Consider the following 24,154-nt stretch of genomic DNA (forward strand, 5'->3'; position numbering starts at 1 on the left):
TAGCCCAGCGAAAGATTGAGGCACTACAAGCAGAGGTTGATGCCAGTAGGGCCAGGAAACGCAAGAAGGTCAAAATGAGCCCAAATTCGAAGTTTGCTGATATTGAGGCTATTCGGAGGGCTCAAATCGAGGCGGGAGAACTTGTAAATAGTATAAATGAATCCAGCGAGTCTGAAAACCCTAGTGATAGCGAAAGTTGTATTGTAGTTGCATCAGAATAGCAGAAGTCCTAGGTTTAAGTTACTGCGTTGATATATGGGGGCATAATTTTTGGGTGTCCGGAATGAGGGGGTGTCCGGAAAGTGGGTGCGGGACGTTAGATGATTTCTCAACTACTCAATGTAGTGAAATGCGCGGACGAGGCATCTTTGCTACTTCTGGCACCTCAACAAAATCGAAGAAGAATATCTAAGGGGGACGAACGCCAATTGTCTTCTACAATAAACCTTTTCATCTATAGAAATAGACAAAAGTAAATTCAACGCAAACGTCATATGGTCCTGCTCTGTCTATCTAGTGAGGACTTATTAACTGACGCCATCGAGCACTTAATAGCCGTTCCACCGGCCATGGCTACTGTCATGGTCTGAGATTTTGGACTAGCCCAAGGGGCGGCTGCTGAACGGGCCGTCGAACGGATGCTGCAATCCTCACCCCCGAGGGACAAGAGAATCACGTTTCTCTGCTGTCGGCCCAGCCAGATACACCCTATCAACCTTGACCTGGCTGTAGTCGATGTCTGCACCGGCCTCCTTCAGTATGCTAGCGATACGTGTGGAATCCAGCTCCAGCTCACAGGCCAGCTTGAGCGCGCTGTCGAAGTATCGACTTATTATGCGTCGAATTACGCTGATTTGTGCCCTCCGAAACGTCACCATCCACGACACCACCGTCCCTACTGTGCTCGTGGCCCTCGCCTCCACGGCTAACTCCAGGGGTGAGCGCCCATGCATGTTCCGCGCATCCCACGCCGCTCCCCTGTCAAGGACCTCGCGGGCGCGCTCCGCATTGCCCGCGCCGCATGCCCGATGAAGCGGTGTCATCTTGAATCGGTCTACGGCGCCGATGTTCATGTCTAGCTGCAGGAAGTGCGACACAAGGATTTCACTATTGTATCGGAGAGCAAGGTGCAGGCACGTCTGGTCAAACGCGTCTGTGGCCCGCCAGTCGGCGCCGAGGTCCAACAGCCGCAAAGCAGTGTCAGCGCCGCCGCCTCGGATAGCCTCGTGGATAGCTGATTTGCCATTTTTGTCTCGGCCATTGATGCTACAACGTAGCTTAACGAGTGCTTCGACCGCAGACGCGTTGTTGGTCATGGCGGCGTAGTGTAGCGCGGTGCGGCGCTCGCGATCCATGGAGTTGATGTTTATCGCCGCTTTTCGCGAGGTTACGAAGTGGTGTATCATGGCTTCGTCGAAGTCCAGGGCGATGAGGTGCAGGAGGCTGGCGCCTGTATGAGTAATCCCAAAGTCGGCAGAATGTACGTCTATGAAGTATACAAGGGCAGCGCGGTAGCCTTGATCGGCGGCCATGTGGGCGGGTGACATGCCAGCGTTGTCCTTTTGTAAGTAACTTGCCCCTGAGGCCACCAGGATTTCCAAGGCGGCCATGTTTCTGTTTATGACGGCAATGTGGACTGCTGTCAACCCGTCGCGATCCTTCTTATTGAGATCAGCCACACTGTACTGACTGAGATCCATCTTGTCGATATCCCAATTGTATTCCATGGCCCAGTGCAGAAGTGTTCTCCCTGCATGGTCTGAGGAAAGTGACTGTAGACGAAATTTCCGCTGCATCATGTGCACCATGTCTTCCCAGTTGTGACTGGCACACAGGTGAAGAAGGTCGTAATGGTCCACTCCACTGCGTAATGAGACGCGTTGGGTTGGAAGACGGTCTATGATCCAGAGCAACTTCTCCCGATGGCCAAAGAACGCGTAGTGCGCCAACACATGCAGGTTTGTGTCAGGATCATGCGTGAGCCACTGGTATGCGAACACTTTTAAGAAGATTTCCTCGACATTCGTCCAGCCGTGTTTACCGGCAGCGAGGAGCTGACTGGTCACGGGAATTGGAATAGAGAAGCTTTTCTGGGGAAGCATCGTCATGATTCTCAGCAGGAACGGTTCCCACATCTCATGGTTAAACGCCTTGAGATAAGGAGTCTGCCCATAAGAATCTGTAATGCTAAGATCAATATTTGGATGGGCCAAAAGCGCGTCGACACCCAATCTGTTCTTCGAGTCTAGCGCCTCGTGAAGCGGGTTACTAGATGATTGAATTACGTTGACATCGATGTCGGGGTGATCTATCAACGTTTGAATGTACGATACATCGTCTACGCAACGAGCCGCATGATGAAGTGGCCCACGAGTACCGTCGGGGCTGTGGTTGATTGAAACATTGCCATTGCGCAGAAGAGCTCTGAAAGAATTCTTTCGCCTGCAGATGATAGCCCACGACAAAAGTGTGACGCGTTTGTGGCCTGAGCCTGCCACATGATTGATATCAGCACCATCGGCCACGAGACCATTCACAATCTTTGGATAGTCTCCTCGCGTCATGAGCTGGAATAAAGCTGCACTTTTTGACGAGTTGGAGCTGGTTTTTTGCTCTTCGCTATCCATATCGACTGAGATGCGATGGTCTGTGTTGTTTCCGTGGATCGCTAACCACAAGCTGTGGCAGTAGTACGCCTGTCGAGTAGGCATGAACAAAACAAGTGCGCGCTCAGCGTGAGCCCTGGGCGTCGCCGCTTCATAATGGCTAACGTAGTATCGGAGTGCGTAGGTGAAGCAAGGCGTTTTGGCGAACGATTCGATGCGAGCAGCGCCCGATTCGGCTACTCCGCCTGTCATTTCGCGAGTTGTCCTTCTCAGTTTCTCCTCAGCTTGACGCACATCTTTCAGAAGTTCGTGCCAGGAGTCTGCTGGTCTATTCTCCAGTTGTAAGATAGACATGCACAAAGTGTGCATCATGGCGTGTGCATCCGCCTCTGAGACCTCAAATGTTGAAATGACCTGTTGCTCCTCTGGCGAGAGGTCTTTCACATTGCCTGTGAGCAGGTCCCTGGCAAAAACATGGTCGAAATTGACCGAGCCATTCTCGACTTTTCTTATGGCGTATCCACAAGCCTCAGTTAGATAGTTTTCAAAATCGGCACTCTGCGACTGGAGTTCTGACAGTGTCGGCTGCGTATCTAACTGCTGGGTGTATAAGGTGGCAAGAAACGCAAGTTGGCGAGACGTTAGCTTCTCTTGACTGACTTGGAGAATAGCGAAAGATGCCTTCGCCTTGGTATGGTGCGCTCTCGGAATGCTACTCAAGAGCTTGCAGTAGGCCGCAACCAGACCGTGGGAGATGGCAGTGAGCTGATGCAGGCTCTTTTGTATCTCATCCCAGGACCATTCCGTGATGCCCTCAGAGAACTGCTCCCATGCAAGTCTAGCATGGAGAAAGTTACCCTGAGATATCTCCACAATTGTGTTCTTCACGAAATCTCCGATCCTGATTGAGTCCCGCGATCTTTCGAGACGTTTTTTCATCTGCCGGCAGACAAATTCCTGCACGCTTTGCCGATGAGAGTCGTTGTCGACATCAATGATAGCAATTTTCGTCTGCATGAACTCGTTCTGTGGCTTCTTTCGGTTAGAGAGCATCATTTTGACCCGGCCACTGAAGTCCTGAGCGATGAGCTGCTCGAGTCTGTCGACTATTGTAGTTGTCTCTCCTGCCTTGCTACGTAGTGCTTCATCGATCGCATCAACAACAAACTGGAAGATGATTCCTCGGGATCTCTCAATGACAATTGAGAGACATGTCCAGAGATTGTCTTCCACTTCCGCATCCTCTCCGCGATTGCGACCATCCAGATACTTGATGAGATACGATGTTCGTTCGTCAACAAGGATCTGACACAAAACAGAGCGTACAAACGCTGCAGATGTGTTTCGGGTAGAGTCCCCATCGTCGAAAAAGAAGTAGAGCGGCTTTTGGATAGTACCTCCGGAAGACTCGCTCTGCTCCATCAGATAAGCGACAACGCCTCTCATGAGTATTGTCTTGCCTGAGCCGGATGGCCCATGAAGCCAAGTAATTTAGCGGCCTTGTTGGCTCGTCCACGATTGAAAATTGGGATGTTCGAGCAGCCACTTGGAGGACTTTTTCAAGTGAACGGGAATGAGCGATAGGACCCTTTCCGGGTCTATGGATCTCAGACTTGATAGAAAGCCGAGTTGCCATGCGTCGAAGACTGTTTGCACTCATGCGTCAGCTATCTAGGAGATCCCAAAATATTGTATTGGCGAGGGGGGTTAGGACTGTGTGGTATCTTCACGCACAGGTATGTTCAGGTTTTCCCGCCATCATATCCACCAACTCAGCAATGCAATTGGAGACTGTCAAATAGTTAAGACTGGACCGTGTGAGATGTCTGGACATTTTGTCGTGATCCGCGTTCAGTGGAAGAGGAGTCTCTACAGGCAGATGGAGAGTAGCCGAGGACTTGTCGACGACCTGCAGATCATGTTTTAGCGGGGATTACTCAAAGGGTAACGAAACGTGCTTGCCAGACACCCCAACTTTTCGGTGATGTGTTGTTCAAAAAGGCTGAAGACTTGTAAACCCGCTGGCATACCACGTTCCACGAAACGGGAACAAATAGATCCTAGCTCAATGGCTCTTTCTTCAAGATTGAACAACAGGTTCTGCTGGAGGCCGCGTAGAAGAGCCGTTTTCTCCAGCAGGCCCGACCAGTAGCCAATATCGGCTTCCTTATGCGGTGTGCCGAGGAATATAACGCCGGCCACGGACTCTTCGATCCCACTGTATCGACTTGCACTCTCGCAAGCCAAGACCATGGCTTGCTTGAAGACTATCCCACCAATCCCATGACAAATGAATATAGGTTTTCGGTCGGTCGCTTCGGCTTTGCGTTTTCGCAGCTGCTGGATGCAGCTGAATTGCAATGTCCGGAATACTGGCTTTGGATGCGTTGAAAACAAACGATGAATCGAAACCGAAGGTCAAGATGCGGACTTGAGGGAAATTCAACGGCAGAAAGTCCCGCAACCAGAACTTATTGCCATCAGTCCAAGTCTTGACGGCGTGGCCCCCGAGACCATGGATGGCGATTAGGTCTACGTCTGTTGGGATGTGGGTTACATCTTCGATCTCCGGATCTGGCCAGAGCTGTATCAATCCGACAGGCATCTCTTCTTCCGACACAGCTTCTTGTGCCTTCTCCTCTGTGTCAAATAGCTCATCGATCGTCTCCATTGTACTGGCCTTGGACAGTCCCATAGGGTGGGCGGCGACTCGATAGACTAGTATGTTGCCAACGATAGAATAACGGAAGTGCACAAAGTGGGGATAGACAAAAGGTTAGAAAAGAAGAGGGATCACTCACCAGCCTTGATCATAAGAGAAAACGCAGAACAGGCTGGAGCCGCAAATGCCGAGGCAGCGGCTGAGCGGCCGCCAAGCCGAAGCAGACCGCGCAGCCAGTTTGTTGAACACTCATTGGGCACACGCGTCAAGTACCAGTGTTTGTTGAACTTCTCAAAAGGACGCGCCCAACGACCTCGCGTCGAGAAACTCCCGCGTCTGATAGGCTCGACGACAGGGTAGTCGGAAACAATCGGGAAGAGCAACAATCACAAGCACAGGGCCGCGCCTTCGTTTGCGCGCGACCGAAGTGTGTGGTTGTGACGGCCTGCACGGCTGCTCTGCTATGTTGAGGAAGTTCCATAGCCGACCCTGTCCTTCTTCCCTGTTGACTTTTTTTCACACTTTACCGCCTATGGGAACACCTTCCTGACTGCCGTTTGACTTTGGCGGGTAGATGTGTGAGGGCCAGGATGGCCAGGATGGTACATAGAAACCTCTGTGGCCACGTATGGGGAATAACCTACCCTGTAAGAGGGCACACGGTAGATAAACATAGTAAGAGCGCTTGGGTCGGTTCTTCACACAGTAAGACACTCCGATAATAAAAGGCTATAATTAGCTCTCGCAAAACCGTCGCCTGCTCGGCCATAGAGAGATGATTCGCAATGGGATCATGCCCAGCTCAGGGGTGCTGTCTCCCTGTCTCGCTTCCTTCGGTTGGTCTGCACATGCTTACCATACTTGACAGTCTTCTTCTTTCAACTCCTGGCTTTTGGGACAGAGCCATGCTCGAGAAAACAAGAAGTCAATACAGGTTGAAGATCCTACATCCCTTTTTGCCCGCGTTGAGGCTGTAAAGGCAACTTCAAATGGCTCCATGCTGAGAATCCTCCCGCTGTCGATGCCAAGGACACAAGCCTCACTCGTCTAGCTATCATGCTCAAAGTGAGCTTGCAATAGGGACAACTTTGGCTCATTCAGCTTAAGAAAATCTACCTTTTCTGGAAAACGCGGCCCGGCGGCTACATGTCTCGCTAGAACAAACACGGCGTAATCCTCCACATAATCTGCGCTACTGGCTAGCTCGACTGTCTCTACAGCTATCGTATTAACGGCAATACGGGGCGGTCCTGTTATAGAGGAGCTACAAGATAATCCTGGTTTCCATTGCGCATTAAGTGTAGTAGGGGGTTTGGATACAATAACTGGTAAACGATTCACGCGATACTAAATACCTAGAGATTAACCTCAGCCATCCCTCAACATTGATAGTCACGCTTCGTCGTAATTTCAAGAGAATCAGATGAAGGTGCTGAGCATCTACAACCCCGCCATGTCCTGCAATCTCAATCGCTTATCTCCTAACATCTGGTTAGAAATTACAAAGACGTCGCCAATCGCCATGTCTTCTCGAATTGCAAGGGGGAAAGCAAACCCGCATGGTGAACAAAGAGAAAAGCAACGTATCCTGGGGATGCCGATGACCCGAAGCATATCGCCTAGCTAAATGCATTCCTACGCACCAACGGGGAAGAGGAGGCAGCGTTGCGAGGCTTCGGCTGTAGACATTGGTCAATTGATCCTGATCGGATGAGTCGTTTATTGTTGTATATGATTGGCGGAGCCCTCATCTTTACTTTTCTCATGTTGTCCCTATGGCATTTGTTGTCCCCGCCGTCTCTGCCCTCTGGTGTCGTCCTCTGGTGTCGTCCTCTGGTGTCGCCATCTTTCGTCCTCTGGTGTCGCCCCTGCCGTCCCTGCCGATCATCGCGGTCGCCTATGTCTGAACCTAACCTCGCATACCAGAATGCCCACGACCACAGCGCCGGTTTCTGCGCCTATTTTCGAAAGAAAAAGACAGTGACAGTGTAAAATATCAAAAAAACCTATCAGGAGAAACAGCAAAAATAATGCATCCTCGGGGAGTCGAACCCCGGTCCCCAGCTGTTCAGTTTCTTTCGAAATGGAAGGCTGGGATGATAACCGCTACACTAAGAATGCGTTGCTGGTTTGTTGTTGTGGAGAACCATTCATGGGATACCTATGTAGGGCACGCTCCACAGTGGGACACGTAAGGTTGCCCTTGATGTCACTTTCGGCATCGAAAATCGCCTACATGCGAGTAATTCTCCAGTAAGCCAACTCAATGTTAAATAGACTAATTCTCTTCTATATGTCATGGGATTGGTTGTTTCATTGGTGCATCCATCCAATCATGGTGAAATACGTCTCATCTGAAGGACTGATGGGAGTGACCCCGACGTCGGCCTCAGCGTTACCTATTTCTGACGGCGGCGCGCCGAAATAATCATGCAAGTCATCCAAATGGAATATGAAAGGATCTCCGAGTCGCATGGCATGTGGGTGTTCTCACCAACCATCGTCTGAGGATTCGGCTCGTCATGGTTGAGGGAGATGGCGTGCTCAGAACGCGGCGATCCGCCTCCGGCACGGCGCGAAAGTACCGGCGCGGGGAACGTCGTGACATCAGATGGAGGGGTATTTATCAATGCAATTTGACTTCAATTCGACGAATTTGCTCGCCGAATTGCCAGTGAAAATTGAAAAGAAAGGAAGTCCAAGATGCCGTCGGCCGTCTCCCCTGAAACCACACCCCTGCCGAAATGGCAGCGCCCAGCCAAGACCACGCATGATCTCCCCTGGGCGGATATCAAGGTGATCGATATTGGCAAGTTTGACGAGCCGGGTAGCAAGAAGCAGCTTGCTGAGGAACTGCGCCAAGCCGTAAGTGACATCGGTGCGAACAGCGAACAGTCGTTGACAGGATGGTCAGGTTCACGATACGGGCTTCTTCAGTCTCATCAATACTGGCTTCACGCCTGAAGAGGTGCAGCGCCAGTATGACATCGGACAGGGGTTCTTCGGCCTCCCCGTCGAAGACAAGGCAAGGCCAGGAAACACGTGTGACTTTTCCAAGGGGAACTACTTTGGATACAGGCCGGTATGTCATGATCCTATTGACAGACATAGCTAGATGACGCTGATCAAACTAGTTTCATGATAAGAAGATGCAAGGGACAGAAGTACTCAATAATGTAGAGTCAGTGAATATTGCAAAGTTCATACCTAGGTATGCGAATGAGCCATTTCACCCTTTCTTCGATGCATATCGCGAGGAGATTGAGAATTTCTCAAGGGTAAGTTTACGCCCATGTCGACATGGCATGCCGACTAACACATGGAAAGCGTTCACTGAAGATCGCTAGCAAGGTCTTCACACTCTTCTCCATCATTCTCGAGCTTCCAGAAGACTACTTCTCCTCACGCCACGCATACGAAGATCCCAGCGAGGATCACCTACGATACATGGGTTACCACCCGCGATCCGTCGCCGACGACCTCAAAGTCGCCCACACGTGGTCCCGCGCCCACACTGACTTTGGCTCGCTGACGCTACTGTGGAGTCAGGACGTTGCTGGTCTTCAGATCAAGACGTCGTCGGGCGAATGGAAATATGTCCCACCTATTGACAACGGCATTGTCTGCAATGTCGGCGACACCCTCGACTTCTGGTCTGCAGGGTACCTCAAGTCGACGACTCATCGGGTTGTGCGACCGCCCGAAGACCAAGCCCATCTCTTCCGCCAGGGTCTGTTCTACTTTGTGAGACCCGGTGACGACGTCGACATCAAGCCGGCTCCATCTCCGCTACTAAAGAGATTGGGTCTCGTCAAGCAGGATGCCGAGAACGCGGAGCCAGTCACTGGCCTGCAATACGTCAGAGAGCGCGTGAAGAACTACCATCATCACAATGACTACGCGGACATGAAGGGCAAGAAGTTCAAGGTTGGCAACTTGGAGATTGAGGATGAAGCAGATTGAAGGATCAAATGAAATGTCATTGTAACTTTTCCAAACGCCGCCCGTCTATGTAAAAACGCCTCCGCTGGCATCCCAAATCATGTACATGAATTCCTTACTGGTCAAACTCGCCAGCGTACAGGATCTCGTCACGCTTGCCGTTGACAACATCCCAGAGAGCGCGCTCCTCGTGCTCAATGTCTCTCTTGAGCAGAGTAGACAGCTCGACGCCGGTCTCCTTAGCCTGGTCCTCCTTGGCCAGTCTGACGTGGAGGAAGACAGCAGTCCTCTTGCCAGTGTACAGCGCGTGGGGGACGTTGGTGCTGTTGTCGGAGTTGGCGTCACCAATAGCGTAGATGCCGTTGACGTTGGTCGCGTACCCCTTGGCAACATCAACCGCGAGCCTGCCGCCCCAGAGGGTGACGCCGGCGTCGGCACCGATGGAGCTGCGCTGCTCGTCGGGGAAGCTGGCGAAGAAGACGGAGCGCTCGAGCGGCTCGCCCTCGGTGAAGTCGACGCGGAAGAGGTCGTGCTCTGGGGCGGTCGCGAGGGAGGGGTCGGTGGGGTGCGCGCCGCCGTCCTGGAGGCGGGTGACCTTGGCAATGGTGCGGTTCTCGACGGTGACGTTGTGCAGGTCGAGAAACTCCTGGAACTTGGGGTTCTTGGCCTCGGTGGCGTTGCGGTTCTCGGGGGTGTCGGTGCCGTTGACGAGGGCGACGAGGTCGGTGTTCAGGGTGAGGATCTCGCGCACGAGGGAGGGGACGTCAGTGAGGTCACCGAGCAGCCCCATGGACTGGTCGGCGTGCTCGTGGCCGTCGCACCAGGGGCACCAGTACAGGCCTTTGCCCCAGATCTCCTCGATGCCGGGCGTGGAGGGGAGGATGTCCTGGAGGCCGGTGCCGAGGACGATCTTGCGCGCCTTGACGGTCTGGGTGCTGTTCTCGGCGCAGGTGTAGGAGACCTCGAAGTTGTCGGCGTCGCTGCCGCCGATCTTGGTGACGGTGCCGTTGATGGCGGAGACGGTCTCGTAGGCCTCGATCTGCTTGCGGGCGGCGTAGCGGTACCATGCGGGGGTGACGCCTGTTGGGGCAGATTAGCAGATGCGCGGGCAAAAATGTTTCACCAGGATATCCTTACCATCGAATCCGAGGACGTCGTGCATGTGCCTCGTAGGGCCGTTGCGGTACTCAGCAGAGTCGATGAGGAGAACATTTCTCCTGACACGGCCGAGAGCGCTCAAGGCGGCAAGACCTGAAGGGCCACCGCCGACGATGACGGCATCGTAGAGTGTGGAGGAGTTGGCGATGGGCGCGGCGGAGGCCAGGCTCAGGGCCGAGAGGATGATGGATGAAAGAGTGAACTTCATGATAGCGACAGTGCTGTGATGGTCTAGTAAAAGAGTGTAGACGGTGAGATGGGTATTGGAGAGCTAAGCTGGTGTCAGGAGAAGCTGCTGAGCTACAAGTTTCTTTCTTCACAACCCAGGGGCATTCCATGCTATTTATCAAAACAAAAAAACTGTTGGTTTCCCGGACATCTCAAAAGTGCGTGCCACGGCATCTTGATGGTGTGATACCGCAAGACATCTGAAATGAGCCTAAGCAGCCGTAGATCTGGGTGACAGCGCCACGGCATGCCCGTCCTGTGGGGAAATCGGGCCGTGGCATTAGCGTCAGGTAAAGTAAAGGATCTAGTGAGGGTGCCAATCGAGAGTCGACAGCAGAGCTGAAAGAGGTAGGTCAGTCTCTTCAGGTGGGTGTCCTTGAATGTGGCATCGATCTGCCTTCAACCAGGGGGTGGGTGTGATATTCTTTTTTTAAGTTTGGTCGTCTTGGGTACTGCGGAATTACCGGCGAGCACGCCTTCTACGCCTTTGGCGGCTGTTCGAGTTGATGCGGGCGATTCTGCATTGCTGGCTGACTCAGTATCCCGGGGAATCGTCATTGCGTGATCGCCGAGTCTATGTAACCCTCCCCCCAAAGGATATCAGAGGGACATGCGACACAATCGCGAATTCGTGATAGCGCGCTGGCGGGAGCGGGTGGCACGAGTCAAGAGCGGGAGGGGCGGGGATCTTGGGTCCTCGGCGGGAACCGCAGCGTAGCAGCGGTCAGCCGTTGAAATGTTCGCACTTCTTACGAAAGGGAAATTGAGTAGAGTTGATTAAAATCCAAAAAGCTTTGGGGAGAAAATCTTGAAAGATCAGATGATGATTTCCCTGTAAAAATGCCGCTAGCCACTGGGTAAGGTCTCGGTTCTACCGCAAACTTTCAGACTAATCCCCTTGTGGAGTTTGTCATTATAAACAAGCTTAATGAGCTATGATCGCCGCCGTGTCTTGGTCTAAAAAAGTTTGGACGCGAGCTGAGATCGTTCCTCGACCACTTGTGCTCCATTGCAAGAGACATCGGGGAAAGAAATGAGACACGGGAGCGAGAGTTGGCATCCTCAACGACAGATACGAGATTGATTCACCGATATGCCTCAAGCTTCTACTTAAGAGGTCTTGAGCGGCATGCTTTCACGACATGTTCAAGTTGTCATTGGTTTCCCGTGACACGGGTGTCTTGGAGCACCGTCATTTCCGGCGAATAGCCGTTGTTTTTGTCTCGGGTGCCACGCGAAGGTGCATATCTTGCGAGGCGCCAAAGTTTCTCGCGGCTAGATACAGCTCAGCAACCTCGAATTGGGTTTCGCGCTTTATGCCAGCCGATAACGAGGCGATCTGGCGCCGGACTTGGTGACATTTTGCAGACTCGGGTGTTGCTATGAGACCGTGAAACTATTGATAAGTTCGTCCCAACATTGGCAAGTTCAAGCGACCGCCTTATGCGCTTAATCATCGCAAAAGTTCGGGATGAGGCGGGCCAAAGGTTCTTCCATCTGTTCATCGGAAAGCTTTGCCTATTCATAGTGGGGTTCTCATTTGCCCCTCCTTTACTTTGATCCTTCCCAGACCGAGGCCTGCCGATGTCAGCGTCCGGAAAGGTGGGGCCGACCGGTCTCGGGGTGGTCGCCGGTCAGCCCAGATCTCGCTCCGGGCGTTCGGCATGTCAATTTGAGTCCATAACGTCCGGTGACGACGTCGAACCCCGGCCTTCGCGATCTCCAACGACTTCCGAAGCAACTGTTGAGTAACCACGCTAAGACGAATCGACTCTTGTGTAACTGTGCCGCCTTCTTGCATGAGATAACATCACGTGCGGAACCGGGGGTGCAAACATGTCGTTGGTTTACCCTCTTCTCGCTGGAAGGCCACATGGTCACAATTTCCAATGATCGCGATCTCATTCGTTCTTTCCTGTGCCAATTGACTACGCTAGAGCGACGAGGCTTGCGCGCCTGTCAGCGAAAGTGCTGACGACCACATCATGGCTGTCATAACCTGGCCAATCTTGGCCATCCTCGGCTTGGTGGCGTACATCGCCTACCATCAATCAACCAAACCCCGAGGCAAGCTTCCGCCCGGCCCCAAGCCACTCCCGCTACTCGGAAACATCAGAGACTTCCCGCCCAATGGCGTCCCGGAGCACCTCCACTGGATCAAGCACAAGGATTTGTATGGGCCAATTAGTTCCGTGACAGTCATGGGAATGACGCTCGTCATTGTCAACGACAGGCAGATGGCGCACGATTTGCTTGACCAGGATGCAGTCAAAACATCTGGACGACCCACGATGGAAATGGCGGGCAAGCTGTGCGGCTACGAGAACGTCCTCCTCTGCCAGGGCTACACACCCGACTATCTTCGTCGTCGCAAGTTCGTTCACCAGGAATTGGGAACCAAGGCATCTGCGGCGCAATTTCTCGATGTACAAGTGGCCGAGGTGGGCCGGCAGCTCGTGCGGTCGTTGAGGGAGCCTGGCGACTTGCTGCGTCACTTTAAAAAGTGAGTCAATACTACAATTCTGTCTTGCATGTACTTGCTGACAGCAATTGAAACAGGGCTGCCGCAGCCACATCGTTGAAGGTGACATACGGATACACCGTCGAGCCTCACAAGCCGGATGCCTTGGTCGACATGATCGAAAAGGCCCTGACGGAATTTGCAATCGCAGCCAGTCCCATGGCCTGGGCCGTCGACATCTTCCCTGCCCTCCGCCATCTTCCTGAAAACTTCCCCGGCGCGACCTTCCAGAAGAAGGCAAAGCAGTGGCGCAAGTCTATCCAGTCGTCAGCCTACATCCCACTCGAGTTCGTCAAGAATCAGATGGCCAACTTCACTTCCCCTACTTGTTTCGTGTCCAAAATTGTGCAGCAACTGGGAGTCGGCGACGACGGAAACTTGAGTGCCGAAGACGAGGACGCCGTGTTGTGGGCAGCTTGCAGTCTCTACGGTGCCTCTACGGACACTACGGTGATTGTTCTGACCAGCTTTGCCCTGGCCATGCTCAAGTTCCCCGACGTCCAGCGCAAAGCGCAAGAGGAAATTGACCGGGTCATCGGAACGGGTCGCCTGCCAGGCTTCGAGGACCGTGAGAAGCTGCCATATGTTGATGCTTTGGTAAAGGAGGCCTTGCGGTGGTGGCCGCTCACGCCTATGGGCTTCCCGCATACAGCAACCGAGGATTTTGAGTTCGGGGGATACCATATCCCGAAGGGCGCCATTATCTTGCCTTCAGTTTACTGGTTCTTACACGATCCCGAGGTGCACGCTGATCCTGACACGTTCGACCCCGATCGCTTCCTCCCGCCTCGCAATGAGCCCGATTCTCACACCGAAGCGTTCGGATACGGGCGCAGGATTTGCGTCGGAAAGGTCTTTGCTGATAACAGTCTGTATCTCAACATTGCGCAGACGATTGCGGCGTTCAACTTCAGCTGGGCTGTTGGTGAGGACGGCAAAGAGATCGAGGTGGACGTGCAGCCGAAGCCCGGCGTGCTTATGTACGGAACGGATTTCAAGTTCAAGGTTACGCCTCGTAGCGAGAAACATGTCGAGTTGATCAAACAGCTGGAGAGGAAGTATCCGTTCGAGGCGAGTAACGCTGCGCAGCTTGCTGACCCGAAGGACTTCGTGGTCCAATACTAGGGACAGTATCATATCATACCACACATGTTGCATGTAAACTAACCTATCATTGTCGTCTGAAGAGTGTAAATATCATTCGTGTACATAGCGGAAGGGTATCTAGCGATTGCAAGGAGCACACTCCGCCTCGGACATGTGCACAGTATATACAGAAACTCCATATCGTGTTCTCATGCAGTCATATCGCTTTCAAATCGTGTACTTTTCCCGATTCCCATTACTCCACCCCATTAACCACCCTCAGCGCCCGTCGCGGGCCCATCACAACCGAGAAGAAACTCGGCTCCTGCCCGTCAAGCAGGCCATCCGCACTCGTGACGCTCTCATTATCCGTATTCGCATGCCTGCTCGAGCTCGTCCGCGGGTCCCTCCCGTTGCGCATATCCTCGCTCGGCCTCCTGGGGTTACTGCCGCCGCTCCCGCTGCCAAACGCCGTGCCCCCTGTGCCTCCGGATCCGGATCCAGATCCTGGCGTCGGCTCGTCCATCATCCACTTCGGCTCCACACCCGCTCCCACCCACGAGAATGACTCGTTGCTGGCTGTGCTGGCATCCCTGCGGTGGCCGCGCTTCTCCTGGCGCTCGACTGCTCCCGCCGCCAGCAGCGCGCCGCCAAAGTGCATGGAGCTGGCGCCCGAGTACCGGTTCACCTGCGAGAGATGCTGCTTGTAGGCCGCGACCTGGCGGCGGTACAGCCAGGCGCAGAAACCCAGGTACAGGGCCAGCGCGCCGAGGATGCCGGCGATGACGCCCGCGGCGACCAAGCCGGCGTTCGGGCCGTTGCCTTCGTCCTTGACGGGGGCAGAGCCGCCGGTGCTGGTGGGACCGAACGCCGTGATGGTAGCCGTCGCGCCGTCCTGCGTGATGGTGAAGACGGGGGGCTTGCCGGTCGCGAAGGGGCCGCCTGTTGCGGGGCCGGCGGCGGGGGTTGTGGCGGTGGCGCCGCCGTCGGAGTTGCCGCCGATGACGCTCTGCACCTTGCCGGGGACCTTGTAGCCCCACGAACCGGCGAGGACGGAGTTGTCCGGGCTGATGTCGGCAGGGTGGTCTGCGGCCTTGAAACTGTCGCTCCATTGGAGGCTGCTGGCGTTGAAGACGTATACGCCGGAGTTGTCGCACGTTTCGTTCTGGCCGATGTAGCCGCCCACGACGACCATTTGGCCATCGCGCATGCTGCAGGTGTGGCCTGCTCGGGGTGATGGCACGCCGTCACCTTCGTCGACTTTGATCCAGGTGAAGGAGGGGATGGTGAGGATGTACATGTCGTTGTACTGAGTTTGTTGTTTCTAGATGAAAGTTAGCGACGTCACCATATGCAATGAGATTAGATAGCTTACATATGGCTGAAGGTTTTGGCCGCCGAAGAAGTGGATCTGAAAGCTCGACGCGTCGGGTGCGCTGGCGACGACAGCACAGGGATTCACCCTGACCGAGGGCTTGTCGCCCGTCGTCTTCTGATGATACCACTCCGACGTGGCGATATCGTACACATCCAGTGTTCCCAAGTCATCAACAAAGGTGTCTGCTGAGCCGCCTGCCATGCCGATCAAGACTCCCCTCACACCCCAGCCCGGTACAAACACAAGGGCGCCATCAGCTCTCTCGGGGAAAGCTTCAGAATCTTGGAGACCGCCTTCGGTGATGTTGCGGAAGACACCACCGTCAGCAGCGCCCGCGCCACGGAGGGAGTAGACCCCGGTGTTCATGTAACCTGGGTGCGTAAACTCCAGCAGACTCTTAAGGTAAACCCTCGGCGTGTGAATAGACCACCCTGGAGTTGTGGACTGGTCGAGGTGGCCGCCGAAGTACCAACTTAGACCGAGCTCGGGAACGGACAGCCCAGCCCCTTCGGAGGATCGCTGAACAGCGACATTGGCATCGGTCGAGTAGTTTCCTGACGAGGTCTTCGGGTCGCTGAATTCGAGCCAGGAATTGTCCTTGACGGAGTACCGCCAGATCGACATGGCAGCGGGGGTCGCGTACACGCCTTCCGCACCGTCGTTATCGGCAAACTGGCCGCCGTAGAGGTAGAGGTAGTTGTAGTCGTTCCACAGGTAGCCATTTGCGACCGCGGGGGGTCCATCAGGCTTTAGCTTCCCGGTGAGCGATGGTGAAGACCGATCCCAGGATTTGGTTAGATCTAGAGTAAGGAAGTTGTTGTCTGCGCGGTAGAGTTAGAAACAGCCTCAATCCTGGGTGTGAGTGGACTTACTCCAAGTGTTCGTGGTTTGTGTGGCCTCGGTCTTGGCCTGTCCTCCGTATATGTATAATGTCCCATTGAGCAACGCGACTGCTCCCAGTTAACTCAAGTCCGATCAACGCAGTACAAGAGGACCTACCTTGTTGACTCCATCTCAAGCAAACATCGGTAGATGTAGTCTGTCGCGGCCGGATCACGCCAGCGTCTGCTCCACTTCCAACCTTTTGGCCGCCGTTACTGTAACTAAAAGCCGGAAGAATGACAGCAATGATCAATGCGATCATGGCGAATCGCTGGAGGCTCGCGACCGTCGGCGGCGGCGCGCTTGAGACTGATTTAATCTTCGGCCGCCGAAGTTTGGTGTACCAAGCCGGCTTCCCAACCTGCATCGAATTCTGACGTTGAGGATTACTGGCCTGCTCGTGCCGCCCGGTTTCGGACCGGCGTCCATATTCCCCGTCTCCATCCCCGTCTCCGTCGCCATTACTGTCATCATTCGAACTTCGAGTGCGTTCTGATACTAATTCGCTCGCGTCACCGAACTCCTTCTCACTCGAAACCGACCCCTTGCGATCGCGCGCATGCTGCGATGTCGGGGTCGCCGGCATGTCCTCGTCGCTAAAATCGTCCTCCAGCCCCACCTCTTTAAACATAGACTTCCTGTCTTTCTTGATGTTGCTCACCATTCCGAACGGTCGGGGGCGCAGGCCGGATCCTTCTCGTAGGCGGTCGGAGGTGTTTTGCGAGTTGAAGCGTGGTCGTGTGTGTGGCGCGCTGTGCGAGCGGTGGTCCAGAGGAGGACGGGAGAGGTTTACAAAGGACATCGTGAGAAAGGGGACGGGGTAAAATGGGCGTGGCGACTGTTGGGATACGAGATAACGGCTGTTTGGGTGGGAGGCTCTGACGTGCGAACAGTGGTTGGACGCCGCTGCTATGATGTCGCCACCAAGCAGATGGGTGGTAGGGATTGTCACATCGCCCGCAGTCTGGAGCGGGATGGAAGCAGCCTGTGAGGTCACCTACGGCAGGGTAGCTGTATGTGAGACGTGGATTTGGGTAGAATTGGGGCAGATTGATGAGAAAGATGTGACGGGTTTAAGGCTTCTGGGCCCTTTGCGAGGACAGGGGAGTGATAGTCACCTTTCTCGGCGCATCACAAATGCATTAAGAAGGAGGAAGAAGGTTAAGAGATTTTGGATTAAGAATAATGCCGAAGGTAAAAAGAATAGGGCGGCGTGTCCAAGTCATTCGACCTGATCCAGGAACGGATACTTGGATACTTGGCTGAGGCGACTTTTGCCCTGCCCTAGATTCAAGTATATCGAAAACGCGGGGAGATGGTTGCTCCCGGGAAATGGAGCAGAGGGCACGCTGGTACCTCCATCACAGAGTCGCACTACAGACTTAAACGGTTGATGAGACCATCCAGTGGAAAGGGTGATAGCCACGGGACTGGGCGCTACCGAGGTGGCGGCCGCGGAGGCAGCGTGGCAGTCGTGGACGAACTGGAAGCCGTCACGGCAACAACAGGAAAAGAAGAAGAAAACGCCACAATATCAGGCCCGTTTATCGCAGAGGCCGCCTCCAAGCGAGTCGAAGCGAGGTGGGATTTGTGGCACAACAAGCGTGACAGGCCGGTCCGGCAAAGCGCCTCGGGGCGAAACCTGGTAGAGGCTGGGCAGACGCCAGTCGCTGCTGAATTCATCCAGGAACGGTGTTGACGCGCCGCGGTGATTGGGTGCCCACTTGGGCGAGGTTGGCGGCGATGACTTCACGCGTCATCATCGGCAGGCCATGTTGGAGACCCGGTCGCTGCACGAATGCGACCCTAGGCTGAGCCGTCTGTCGGTGTCGCGGTCGGACGAAGACAGACTGGACCCAATCGAGATGCCAGAACCTGTCTCTGATTTAGCAATTTGCCAGTAGGAACACAGGGGATTGTAGCAGATCTCCTGCGGTCGGAGGAACATGAAGGTAAGGTTGTGTGCTCCAGGACGAGTTCCATTCCCTGGCTGGGCTAGACCGAGGACGGCTGGAGGAGCTGTGCCTGTGTCGCGTGTTGGATGGAAGAGCTGCTGCTTCGACGGGAACCAAGGAATGGACAACGGTGGAACGCAGCGACCGGGGCACATGAAAACGGCCAACGGTGGGAAAGGGATGAACTTGGTGGGAGCGGGAAACGGAACGAAAGCGGCTTCAAGGCCGGTTCGTGACGTCACACAAGGGGCCCCTGTCGTTCTAGCAGTGTAAACAGATTTCTCCCTACTGTCCATTGCACTCAATTCATGGGCAGAAGCACAGTGTTTTGGATTGCAACGTTGCCAGGTCTTGTAGACGGAAGATGGTTGAGCGTTAACGGAGACATTTCCCCGATTTCAATGTTGAAGACTCGTTCTAATGCAGAGATCATCAACCATTGCTCTGCTCATAGCCACAGTCAACTCATGTTAATGAGGCGTCAAGTTATTTTTGGGCTATTTCTTTTGTTCAAAGTCTCAAACATTCTGCAGATCACCCGACGCTGGCTGAGATGGCTTCCACATGTGTCTTCAGCGCTCAAGACATCATCTTCAGGGCCACTGTCTGAGCTGTCGGCCGACGCCGATGACCATGTTAACACCACTCACATGAGTTATCCTGCCGTAATCTAACAACTGAATGGCTCGCCAACTTCACCAGATGAATATGCCTCCGCAATGCCCTTGACCGTCACATACGTCCCCGCCACGCAGATGAACCCTCCCGCAGCAAAGGTCATCACCGCCACCAGCGTCTGGAACCATTTCCGTGCCCACTGCCTCCACCCGTCAAAGTCGTGATAGTTATCGTGCAACCAGAACGCGCCCGCAATCCCATACGTGTACCACGCCGCGAACAAGCTTGCCGCAATGCCAATCAAGTAATTGAAAATCGGCACTCCCACAGCCAGCACAAACGACGCCGCGTTCGACAGCAGAATCAGCACCGCCCATGTTCCCCATCCCGCCCACGTATGACTGTGCAGGTGACGGCTCTTGCGAAAGATCCTCACGAAAATCAACTTGGCCGCCGTGTGTGCATACAGCGACCCGGCCAGCAGGAAGTTCGGGATCGCGATGCCGTACGCCGCCTTCGCCCACTTGGGCTCCAGGCTGCTGAACGCCGGCGACGCGACCCCGTCGCCGAGGTAGACGTAGCACACCACCGCGAACACGGCGTAGAAGGTCGTCGCGAAGCCCTGCAGCACGTAGGCCGCCTTCATCGCGTCCTGCGGGCGCCGCATCTCCGACATGAGGATGAAGAACATGAAGTGCCCCGCGTACGCGAACACGGGGTTCGTGATGGCGATGAAGGCCGTGTAGAAGTCCGACGCGACCGCCGCGCTGACCTGCCGGTCGGCCGCGGGGTGCAGCCCGGCTCCGATCATGCCCACGACCCCGGCGACGAGGATGGAAATGACGGAAGGGATGCACAGCCATGACAGCTGGTCCATCGTGCGCGGGAAGCTAAAGATGAAGGTCGGAATAGCGAAGATACCCGTGTAGAGCATGAGGCAAAGCTTGTTATCGCTGAGGGTCGCGAGGGCGATCTGGCCAGCGAGGAGCTGGCCGCCGGTCGCGAAGATGGCGAAGACGACGGTGCCGAAGGCGAGGAGCTCGCGGCCCGGTCGGCCGAAGAGGATCTGGCCGGCGTCGCCCATAGAGTGTATCTCCGGGTGGCGGAGCTTGAACTGAACGAGGAGCCAGGAGGTGTAGGTCGCGAAGACGCCGAGGAAGACGATGAGGACTACACCTGGGACGATTCCGACGAAGGCGAGGGAGGAGGGGAGGGAGAGCATGCCGTTGCTCACGATCTCGGCGATCATGAGGACGGCGACGAGATGCCATGATAGAGTCTTGTACTTGATCTGTGCAACGTGTTTAGCATGACTCCTGGAAGTGATGTTAGATGCTTTGAGCAAACCTGGTGATTCTCCTCGTGCCCAAAAGGATCAAGGTCGTCGTAGACCACCGGTCGACTGGAATCGTTATGGAAGCCATCGACGCCCACCTCGCCGCCGCTGTAATCCTCTCGATACTGCTTCATCGATTCCTATCACCCGAATACACCTTTCAATCGCGGTTCCGGGATCTCAATTGTCTCAATTGAATACGAGAGCAGTTGGAGTTGCAGGTCAAATCTGCGCTCATTATCTGTAATCGGCGGGGTAGGCCATGTATGACCAGCACTTGGTGATGATGATCAATACGAGATGCATGTCTTATCGACGTCCCCTGCCAAGGGTGCAAGCGCTTATCTCACAATGTCACTCTGCAGTCGGCAGCCGTCCAGATCAATAACAGAAGATCGGCTATGCAGATTCATGCTTGTTTTCTTTAGCTAATAATTCATCAACATTATTATTGATGATTAACAGTAAGTATCGGGAAGGGTGGACAAAAGAAAGTTGAAAGTCGCAAAGACTGAACACATCTTCCACCGACTCCGGCACCGGGAGCCGGCACCGACAGGTTGGGCATCCCTTCAGACCCTATCTCACTCTTTCGGCTCCCTACATCCGACGTCCCAGAAAGCACAAATTGCGGAGTTGGGTCGTACGATCACCAGTGTGGAGAAGAAACCACGGTGATCTCCTTCACTTCATACACATCCCAATGATCAGCCTTGGCCGGATCACCGAGCGGATTAAGCGCGGCGAAACGCATCGTGTAATTGCCAGGCTTGATGTCGGTCCCATCTCCGAGGCCTCCCAGCCACCAAACACGGTGCCTTGCCGTCTCGATGGACGTCCGGAAGATGTTCACCAACGGGAACGCAACCGTCCAGTTCTTATCGTCCCTTGCTGGGTCGAAGTTAGCCTGGCTCGGCGAGCCACGGTATCCCGTCGCAGTTCCAACGTAGCCGTTCTCTCCGACCACGGGAGGGTACGACGTCCAGCGGCTCTCGTCCCATCCAGCTTCAAAGATATCCCATCGGAGGGTCTTGGTTCCCCACAACATCTCATACGCGATCCGAGGGAAGTCTTGGGCTGCGGTGGACAAGTCGAATGTGAAGGAGACCGGCTTGGTAGCATCCAGCGCCGTATTACCATCAGGGCCCTTAGTGCCTGTAGGAGACCCCTTTTCGAAGGTCTCGTGCATTTCCTTCTGGAGATCGGCGGCCAGTCCAAGATAAGGGACGGCAAGGTGTTCGCCGACACTGCTCTTGATAGCGATGTTTCCGCTGTAAGTGGGTAGCAGGGCAGCGTTGAGTCCACCTGGAGCTTTGAAGATGAACTCGGCGGTTTTCGTCTCACCCGGTCCAACACTGAATCCACCTTGAGGCAGAGTGACTTCCGGCACCATCTGCTGGGGCGTAAGGGGATACTTGGCGATCTTGGTCGGGTCGGAAGCGTCAAGGGTATCGAATCCTCCGGCCTCTTCCACGGCAAAGGTGTACGTAACAGCCTGCGCGGCATTGTTGGTAATCTCAACAGTGTGCCTCTCGATGAAGTTGGCCGTGTCGTTGAGGGCGAAGCGCTCGAGCGACAGATGGGTAGTGTAGTCCAGAACTTTGGAAGCATTGACAAGGCCGGTGCCAACCTGGGCCACCGAGGCAGTGAAGCCGTCAACGACGTTGATGTCGTTGGACCACTGCACAGGCTCACCGCTGGAGATTATCCGCATCATGAGCTGCTCGCTGAACTTGGCGCCGTGGACCTTCTTTCCCCCGAACTTGCCAATGTAGAGAGCAGCGACACCAGCGAGATACGGTGTCGCCATCGATGTGCCGCTGAGGATAGCCCATGTCGGCGGGGAGAGATAGGAGCTGAAGACGTCGCCACCGGGACCGGCGATGTCAGGCTTCAAGGAGAGATCGTTGAGGGCGCCGATGCTAGTGAAGTCGTTTGCGAGGTTGCCGTACGGGTTGAGAATGCCAATGGGCTTGGACTGGTCGAGGGAGAAGTCGCCCGTGACCTTGCCGCCGTTCTTGATGACGTTGATGATCTCATGGCCTGCGTCGCCAGACACGGTGCCGATGGTCGCGCTCTCGTAGTTGAAGGGGACCCCGATGACGGACTCGTCGTTGTAGGTGAGGACGTACTGGGCACCGACGGCTCTCGCGTTGGCCTGCTTCACCAAGTTCTGGCAACCTCCTGCGCGGAGCAAGATAATCTTGTTGGTGAAAGAGGGAGTTCCGGCAGGGAATGATTGGCATCCTCGCGCGATTTCGGAAGTAGTGTCCAAGGTGAGCGGAACGATTGGCACGTTGAGGGTCTCGGGGAAGGCCTCGTCGGCCATGTAGCCAATAGTGAAGGTTTTGGAGACACCGGAAGCATCGGTGAAGGTCGCGTTAAAGGGTTTTCCCGCGATGACGGACGCTTCTGTGGATGCGACTGCGATAACACCCTTGGCTGAGGAACCGGAGCTGCCGTGGTAAGCGCCCTCCCAACCCGAGTTGCCGGCTGCAATGGTGATGACGATTCCAGTAGCCGCGATACGGTCGCACACCCGTTGCCAGGCGCTGTCAGGCCATCCATCAGGACCGCCGATGCTGGCCGTGATGACATCAACCTACATGGCCGGTTAGCGAAGGATATCGTTGGAGGCATTGGGATGAACTGCTTACATCGTCGTCGTAGGCGGCTAGGAAAGCTTCAATGAGAGTCTCGTCATCGGTATAGTCCTGGCAGAATCGTGAGCTTCAATTTGTTGGATCATCCGAGATGGGTTACTTACTCGAGCACCCATGACCTTGTAACCGTAAATCTTGGCTTTGGGGGCAACTCCCTTGAACCTGGAAACCATCTTAGCAAGCGGCTCGCGCGGTTTAATCGGCTGTCGTACTCTTCTGTTTCACCAGCAACAATGCCAGCGACGTGAGTTCCATGTCCCTGGAAATCTTCAATGTCGTCATCGGGGTTCTTAGGTTCATTCGGCCAGGCTGATTATCGTCAGTCCCATCTCCCTGTTCACCTTATCATGGGTAACCTACATCCATCGCCAACTAGATCGCGACCACCCTCAACCTTGAATCCAGGACCGAACCCACCACCAAGCTTTGAAAGTCAGCACACAGCCCCAAAACATGGGATGAAGAATTCTTACAGCGGGATGATCATAGTAAATTCCAGTGTCGACAACAGCAACCTTAGCGCCCTCGCCCAAGATACCCGCCTCATGCAGTCTGTAGACGCCAGTGGACTTGTGAATCTCGCGGAACGGAACTGCTGCAGCGTCTCTCTTGTCAAGCGAGCTTTTGGGTGAAAGATCGAGCTTGATCATGCGAGATGGCCAGACCGAATCGACGTCCGTGATCTGGGAGAGGGAGTCGGTAGTCTCCGTGTTGGACTCAATGCTAACGGCCTTGAAAACGGGGCTGTTGAACTCCTTGACGACTCGGGCGCCGGGTCGCGCATTAATGGCTGCAGCTACCGTCGCAACATCCGCGGCCTAAACGTTGGTGAGCATACCATCTTCACAAACTTGGTGGGGTTTGTCACTGACATCTGCTAGTTGCAGGATGAAGCGGTTGGGAATCACCGTGTCCGTTGTCGTGGAGTTGTCTCTTCGGCCAACACGTGAGGCGACACCACTGCCAAGAAGGCAGAGGGCCGTGAGAAATGTTGAGGCGCGCATGGTAAGGTTCGACGGGCCGTGGCTGGACAGCTACCAATCCAACATGACGGTATCTATCACAGCGGTTTTCGGCGTTCTTATAAGAAGTCATGAGCATCACTTTGTATTGCACCCC

General features: G+C 54.6%; 7 protein-coding genes across 7 annotated transcripts; 2 read left to right on the plus strand and 5 right to left on the minus strand.

The window, feature by feature from the left end:
* Nucleotides 1–650: 650 nt before the first annotated feature.
* ANK3-0 (Ankyrin-3) lies at nucleotides 651–2,858 on the minus strand (the record flags this gene model as incomplete). Its single annotated transcript, XM_037326365.1, has 1 exon — nucleotides 651–2,858. The coding sequence occupies one exon, from the start codon at nucleotides 2,856–2,858 to the stop codon at nucleotides 651–653; it is 2,208 nt and encodes a 735-aa protein (XP_037175060.1).
* A 5,113-nt stretch (nucleotides 2,859–7,971) lies between these two features.
* Nucleotides 7,972–9,231, plus strand: CGCA056_v011119 (UPF0676 protein; the record flags this gene model as incomplete). Its single annotated transcript, XM_037326366.1, has 4 exons — nucleotides 7,972–8,133; nucleotides 8,183–8,350; nucleotides 8,403–8,546; nucleotides 8,596–9,231. The coding sequence occupies 4 exons, from the start codon at nucleotides 7,972–7,974 to the stop codon at nucleotides 9,229–9,231; spliced, it is 1,110 nt and encodes a 369-aa protein (XP_037175827.1).
* Nucleotides 9,232–9,325: 94 nt separating this feature from the next.
* Nucleotides 9,326–10,576, minus strand: CGCA056_v011120 (putative thioredoxin reductase; the record flags this gene model as incomplete). Its single annotated transcript, XM_037326367.1, has 2 exons — nucleotides 9,326–10,290; nucleotides 10,348–10,576. The coding sequence occupies 2 exons, from the start codon at nucleotides 10,574–10,576 to the stop codon at nucleotides 9,326–9,328; spliced, it is 1,194 nt and encodes a 397-aa protein (XP_037175758.1).
* Nucleotides 10,577–12,581: 2,005 nt separating this feature from the next.
* On the plus strand, nucleotides 12,582–14,242 carry CGCA056_v011121 (Multifunctional cytochrome P450 monooxygenase; the record flags this gene model as incomplete). Its single annotated transcript, XM_037326368.1, has 2 exons — nucleotides 12,582–13,099; nucleotides 13,156–14,242. The coding sequence occupies 2 exons, from the start codon at nucleotides 12,582–12,584 to the stop codon at nucleotides 14,240–14,242; spliced, it is 1,605 nt and encodes a 534-aa protein (XP_037175759.1).
* Nucleotides 14,243–14,459: 217 nt separating this feature from the next.
* Nucleotides 14,460–17,265, minus strand: CGCA056_v011122 (Kelch repeat-containing protein; the record flags this gene model as incomplete). Its single annotated transcript, XM_037326369.1, has 4 exons — nucleotides 14,460–15,527; nucleotides 15,579–16,402; nucleotides 16,454–16,531; nucleotides 16,581–17,265. 4 exons carry the CDS (start codon nucleotides 17,263–17,265, stop codon nucleotides 14,460–14,462), a joined length of 2,655 nt encoding a protein of 884 aa, XP_037175756.1.
* A 1,823-nt stretch (nucleotides 17,266–19,088) lies between these two features.
* On the minus strand, nucleotides 19,089–20,506 carry mtr-0 (N amino acid transport system protein; the record flags this gene model as incomplete). Its single annotated transcript, XM_037326370.1, has 2 exons — nucleotides 19,089–20,327; nucleotides 20,384–20,506. 2 exons carry the CDS (start codon nucleotides 20,504–20,506, stop codon nucleotides 19,089–19,091), a joined length of 1,362 nt encoding a protein of 453 aa, XP_037175757.1.
* A 515-nt stretch (nucleotides 20,507–21,021) lies between these two features.
* Nucleotides 21,022–24,039, minus strand: vpr-0 (Minor extracellular protease vpr; the record flags this gene model as incomplete). The annotated part of the gene is made up of 7 exons (XM_037326371.1): nucleotides 21,022–22,974; nucleotides 23,030–23,086; nucleotides 23,140–23,197; nucleotides 23,248–23,344; nucleotides 23,396–23,459; nucleotides 23,509–23,853; nucleotides 23,908–24,039. The coding sequence occupies 7 exons, from the start codon at nucleotides 24,037–24,039 to the stop codon at nucleotides 21,022–21,024; spliced, it is 2,706 nt and encodes a 901-aa protein (XP_037175754.1).
* Nucleotides 24,040–24,154: the final 115 nt, after the last annotated feature.

This window comes from Colletotrichum aenigma (assembly GCF_013390185.1).
Source record: "Colletotrichum aenigma strain Cg56 chromosome Unknown KSG_Cg56_contig07, whole genome shotgun sequence".
Taxonomy (NCBI): Eukaryota; Fungi; Ascomycota; class Sordariomycetes; order Glomerellales; family Glomerellaceae; genus Colletotrichum; species Colletotrichum aenigma.